The sequence below is a fragment of the Pecten maximus genome, chromosome 14 (assembly GCF_902652985.1).
Source record: "Pecten maximus chromosome 14, xPecMax1.1, whole genome shotgun sequence".
In the NCBI taxonomy this organism is placed as follows: Eukaryota; Metazoa; Mollusca; class Bivalvia; order Pectinida; family Pectinidae; genus Pecten; species Pecten maximus.
In genome coordinates this window covers 10,159,697-10,166,052 of record NC_047028.1, presented here as the reverse complement: position 1 = coordinate 10,166,052, position 6,356 = coordinate 10,159,697, and the positions used below count along the sequence as shown (strand labels likewise).

Here is a 6,356-nt window from a genome sequence, read left to right as displayed (position 1 = left end):
TCTTCAAAACAATTTATCCCTAAACGACTCTTATAACGTTTAGATGAGCCTGAATGTTGACTATATATACTTACCGTTAAACTATTTACTTGGTGTAACCATGCTTAATTGTTACTCGTTGGCTCACAGTACAGAGTCCTACCTTAGTGGAAAACATCATTATATTTATCTCACAAAACAAATATGCGAGTTTTTAATTTAGTGCTTGGCAAAGGTTTGTATTTCCGCTCCTGTTGGTGCTTTTAAATTATATTGAGGTCAACTCTTATGGTAACTTATAATGAGCTGTTGACTTGTCTGTTTATCATCACAGCTTAATTTTACACTCTGTGACCTTTGACCTCTGCAATTTCTATGCGCCCAGAGAAAAATGATATTTTGAAAAGCATACGTTACGTAGTCAGTTGACCTCAAAGTTTATTTCTACAAAATATGCTAATCACCGAGGGTTCGCAGAATGTTAAGAAGATATGGAAGAAAGAAATGAAACTATAGAATAAATGAAATTACCGAGAACTGAGCGACAAGGAGGACTACCAGTGTCGAGTTAATTATGTTTTAAACGAGATTCGTCTTGAATATCGCGGATGCCACCTGCACATATTTTTAATTATTGACATGACACTACAAATAATCCAAACTTATGAGAAATATTTTATTTCCAATCAAACATAATTTTTGCGATATAAATTGGGTAAATACACATTTATAATTAATATCATTGCTTAATATTTACAATTAGGCGTATACACTTTGAAATTCCATTTCTAAATAAAATGGATTTGAAGGGCCATTTGCTTTGATACGTTAAAGATGAGATCAAATCTAAAACGTGATATATACATTCAAATACATATATTAAATATTTTTTGTTACAATACATTGTTTAGCCTCCTGCGTTAGTGTCAAAGCCATTTTTATCAGTTAACTGCATCGAAACGAAGTATTCCCACCCAAACATGTAACTATAATAACGTATGTGTGTGACATGCTTAGAGACGTTTACCATGACTACATAAACATATCACTTCATATCTCATCTTTAGATCGTGTAATTGACTCCGGTTTTTTTTTTTTATTATTATTTTGTTTTTCTTCTCCCTCCGCAGATAGTAGATATAATGATTGTTAGATTGTGTTAACGGAACCATATATTTCGAAACTTCACACATTTATTGGAAGCAATGCTAACTTCCGTCTTCTGTTTTAACGAAACTGTCATTTTCTGGCAGATAAATGGTCATAATTTAAATGTTGGTCGATATGTGTATGTGATTACGTAAGAATCAGTAATTTCGATTTTCGGTTTCACCGAAATGGCCGGCATTTCCTAGCATCTGATAGGTCGGAATATAAATACGGGCAATTTCGTTCAAATTTAATGTGAGGTTTACCTCCACTTAACAAATGATATTGTTAACTTTTTTTTTATCTTAGACTGGAGGGGCAGTTGGGGTTCCCTCATTTATGTAACGGTCCCCATTACAATTTAAACTTTTGTTTTATAATGATATCAAGTTGATGGCATATTTTATATGCTATTTATACACTTTTTACACACGATAACAAAATAAAAAACAAAACATACAGGAGAAAAGAGAACTACGGTAGGAACTCTCCTGACTTGCTACCGGAGGCACGGTACATGTCAGAACAGTTCCTTCAGAGTTGCTAAATTACAAGTTATCGTATCAAGGAGTTTAAAACTGCTATTTTACAGGCTTGTAAAATTTGAAGTCAACTATATTCTCTATGAAAAGCAAACGAACATATATGTTTTACAGCAATACGAGCGGTGATGCATGTATGATCTAACATTATGATATTAATATACACATATAATTAATTTTCCATTGTTTGTACGCAGAATGCGGCTTTCTGATTGGTTGAATTTTTTTTTTTTTTTTCCATTTAAGCATTGATGTCATTTTTTTAGCTTCATCGGGGTATGAAACAAATTTTGTTTGCAAACTGTATTAGTCTTACAGAAGTTTGCAAACAAAATTTGTTTCATACCCCGATGAAACTAAAAAAAATTTTACATCAACGCTTATAATTAATTTTTGAAAATGATTTTCTAATTTAAAACATGTTTTATGTACAATTTTACTGGTTTTAAATGGGATTCTTTTTCTCAAATCAATACGCAACGTCAATTGTCGTATTGTGACGTGACATTTTCCGCGCCATTCTCTTGAATAATACACATCTATAAAGCCAATATTTCAAATCGGTTACTCGGAGTGTCATTATCTACACACTTTGTATCCGATACGAATGGTATAAGTTTTGATCCATTTGTCAGATTCCGGAACGAGAAGAGAGAAAGAGTCACCACACCTAAGCTGATATCACATTGCATCTCAGTCTGTGCAATTGTTTGGTTGTCAAATCTTATGCCGGCTTTGATGACATCATTTCCGAAGATACTGCAATTAATTGCCAAAAAGAAATAAAGAGCGTGCATACGAGTTTTCCTCACTACGACACCACCTTTACAACTATTGGCATAACGATGTTCATCTTTCAGCTGCAATTCTTCTTCTGTCAAAGCATAATGGAAAACACAATAAAGTTAAATAGGAAAATATCGATATATGAAGGTACATCTAGTGCATTTCATTACAAACATTTGTTTCCCTTGTTTGTCGATAAAGTTTGCTAACTGTTAAATCAACAAACACAAGGCATTAATGATTTCTTTTCATTTAAATGAGACGTTTGGAAATTTTTCCTCGGACATAAAGAGGACATTTCGGAAGATTTAAGCTAATTTTAAGAAAACTTTTTACCTGAGATCTCCATTCTACATGCGATTGAGATGTCACTTGTTCTTATAAGATGTTGTGTCGAACAATTCCTACATACTTTCTTAACCTCGTTATGGGCTTTCACCAACATCAACTGGAAGAAATATTTACAATCGGCATTACTGATTTCTCTTTTACGATATATATATGCCATCGGCATCCTTATAATAATGGCAAAATGATGGGTTTGCTGCCAACTATTGGATTTATATCAATGATCAATATGACGATATATTTCATTTCAGATTCATTTAACATTAGAATTCACATCAAAGAAAAGATAACCTATTATACGATTTGCATGTCTTCTTTTCTTCGTCATTATTTGACAGGTAGACATGTAGAGATGTACATATACTGCAATAGTAGCATTCCCAAGATGGTGAATACAGAACGACTAATTGTCTGGAAAAACGCACAGGATGTAAAGAATATACTAACAAACGAACAGGGAACTTTGGGATACGAAATTTCAAACACCAAAAGTTATAGCTAATAACAAATGTTACAAGGAGAATTTGAATATAAAGCATGGGTTTTCATGTTATATGAAAGTAACCAGATGAGTGACTGGTTAGAAGTGCGTTTTGCTCTGCATTTCTACAGCAAACTACCCAAATTAAGCAATCCAAATCTTTTTAATTGTAATAGTTCACATATATCCGTTATCATTTCCTTGTTTCTTTGACAATAAATTATTTTGGCCGGATTTAAATAATGTTGTTGTTCTATCTTACTTCTTCAAAACATTTGGAGTACAAAACTATTTATTATAACCATTTTATCATACCAGGTACACAACGCACACTACTTATTTATTATTTATGAGTTAAAGTAGATGCATCACCTGTTTTTGATTGTTTAATTAATTGGATATTAGCTTTGGCAGACAGTAGAAGGGAACTCATCTGAGGATTCACATGAAAATCACGAGACACTCTTTCGCATGTTTGACCATATTATTGTTTATAAGTACTTACGAGATGCGTTAACCGCTGGAGGGACTGGGATTTGTCATAACAACACAATGATGGAACTCTATTTTGGAATTGTGTCTCTGGTGAAAAATGTTCATCGTTGATAATCTGAATATGTGTTGATTTTCTCAGTGACCCAGCAGTGCATCGCATGCTTTGATTAAGGAAACAAATATCAGATCGTTTCCAGTCTACTACCCGTATTTCAGACGGTTGATGTTTGGGTGAACCATCTTTATCACAACAATTAAAATAATGGTATAATGAACTTGTCAAAACAGAGAGAAAAGCAATATTAAAAAATACTGATATGAGAAATTTACGAAGTAGAGTACATGTATTTGAGTCAGTACTGCCATTTCTTTCGTCACTGGACTGATGAACAGGTGTTATATATGCGTTATAGGAAGACGATGAACATGATAGCAAAGACTGTGTATTGACTTCCGGTTGGAATGTAGCACGATTCCCGATTTCCGCATATATTGGTTCCGTAACAGTTGGTGTAAGGTACGTATTGTTACATTTCGTATTATCCTGGCCTCGATAAACATGAGGTTGGAGTTGATCATCTGCGTTATCAAGCCATAGGTCCATCATGCTGAATGCTATCCATTATGTCTAAAAATTGAAAAAATAAAGGATCAAACCAATTTTAACATCTGCACACTTTAATACTAGTTTGTGTTTCAAGTATGGATGTGAATAGTGAATCATGGGTAACGAACACAAGTCATACAATGTATGTTGATTTTAAAAGGAAATCCAGATTTTTAAATACCATATCCCCAAGATAGAATTGATAAAGTACTTTGTTAACACGCGTTACTTCCAAAACGTTAGGCAAACACAATACCATGTACTCAAGAACATCGAATTTCAACATTAAAATCAGTTATAATCGACAAAACGATGGCATAATGCTGACACAAAATATGGATTTTCATGAAGACTCTTGAAATAGTAACAGGTGTCCCGGAAGAGTAAGCGTCTCTTGCTTTATTGACAATGCATATCATGCAAATCAAGGTTGTATAAAATAATTAGATAATTAAGACAACATTCCCATAGTTTAAAAAAAAAAAAAAACTCCCATACCCGTAGTCTAAAATGAATCAAATTAAAACCTCAAGCCACAATAAATATTTTGTCCGCGTGGATCAATTTCAGAGTTAACGATAATAGAGAAAAATGCAAAGAGAACTCCAAAACAAAATGGAATAAAAAACAAGACGAATTCATTTTGCTAAATGTACAGACATTGTTTTAACAAGAGGACTTTTATGTTCCAAAATAAGATAATGAAGAAAATGAAAAGTAAGGAAAAGGCTAGGTAAAATATCTTATTGAAGATCGATAATGTTGCCATAATTACGCATATCAACCATTACAGCCAAGGAGTAGGAAGCATAAAAAAGTTACATAAATAGATCCATGTCTTATGTCACTAATATGGAAAATGTGACGAATCACTTCCTCGAAATATATATGCATGTTGGTGGATATTCTAATTAGAAAATACATGTAAAACCTGTCAATTAATGTCAAATATCGTTTTTAGACCAGCTAACACAAAAATGAATTACATTGTATCCCGTAACAAACACATTCTTCAACGGTCAGTATAAATATAAATGCATAGCGTGAACGCTACACAGGAATACACAATATAAAGGTACCCTATGTCAATATGTGTCACAATCCATTACTAGTGGTTGGGCTGTTTATAAACCAAGCAGCTATTAATAGAATAAACACCATTTTACTAGATGTATACATTGTTTTCAAGAATAATTAGATAAGAATTATTGGTTATTATTAGATAATCAAAAAAGGGAATTGCATATTACTTTCCATATACACGTCAAGGTTTTTTTCCATTGTTTATGATATTTATGTTTAATATAGAAATAATATAAAATACAGTTATGAACATATACTCACCATTGGAAACTCTGGCTCCCTTCCGTGTCAGTATAACCTGACAGTGTGGTCATGTGATGCCTTGGGAAATCCACTTTCGTTTTAGCATGCTTAAATGTTTTAATTTTCTTTATTTTTTCAATTTTACAAAATACCATTTCTGCATTGAAAACAACTCATTTCTCATCTACAATTTCGCATGTATGAGGTTTCAAATTCATTAAATGTCATAGCTGTTCAATTTATAATTAAATGATTTTTCCAGGAAATTGACTAACGATAATATAAATAGACTCATATAACGTACACTATAACATTTCTCTAAATATCAAACGGCGGGCAACGGATAAGAACTACACATGTCTTACTAAAGATACCAGTGAATCAACAAGTGTCAACGTTAGCTAGATAAAGTCTTATCTTTATTGTACAGATAAATATCTGGTAGCTGCTTGTCATGTTTGTTACTTTATCTTTAACTCGTGTTATCATAACGATTTTTGTAAACAGCTATCGCTATAACGCCTGATAAAATTGTATTTGTTACAGTATATAACACTTTCATCAACTCTGATATCTCGATATTTAAATTCGTAACAGTATACAATTTTCATTAAATCTGATATATTGGTATTTGAATTTGTTA

At 32.5% G+C, this 6,356-nt stretch overlaps 1 protein-coding gene across 1 annotated transcript; it reads right to left on the bottom strand.

Annotated features, from left to right (window-relative positions):
* Positions 1-641: 641 nt before the first annotated feature.
* Positions 642-5,907, bottom strand: LOC117342643. The gene is made up of 4 exons (XM_033904840.1): positions 5,732-5,907; positions 3,791-4,408; positions 2,793-2,904; positions 642-2,544 (listed from the first exon to the last, which is right to left on the bottom strand). Exons 2-4 carry the CDS (start codon positions 4,385-4,387, stop codon positions 2,210-2,212), a joined length of 1,044 nt encoding a protein of 347 aa, XP_033760731.1. The 5' UTR covers positions 4,388-4,408; positions 5,732-5,907; the 3' UTR covers positions 642-2,209.
* Between the last annotated feature and the right edge of the window lie 449 nt (positions 5,908-6,356).

Excerpts from the sequence above, each read along its gene's own strand:
- LOC117342643 (XM_033904840.1), bottom strand. The coding sequence starts at position 4,387 with ATGATGGACCTATGGCTTGATAACGCAGATGATCAACTCCAACCTCAT. Across the intron at positions 2,905-3,790 it reads TCCAGCGGTTAACGCATCTC|TTGATGTTGGTGAAAGCCCA; the intron begins GTAAGTACTTAT and ends TATTTCTTCCAG. Across the intron at positions 2,545-2,792 it reads ATGTAGAATGGAGATCTCAG|AAGAAGAATTGCAGCTGAAA; the intron begins GTAAAAAGTTTT and ends ATGCTTTGACAG.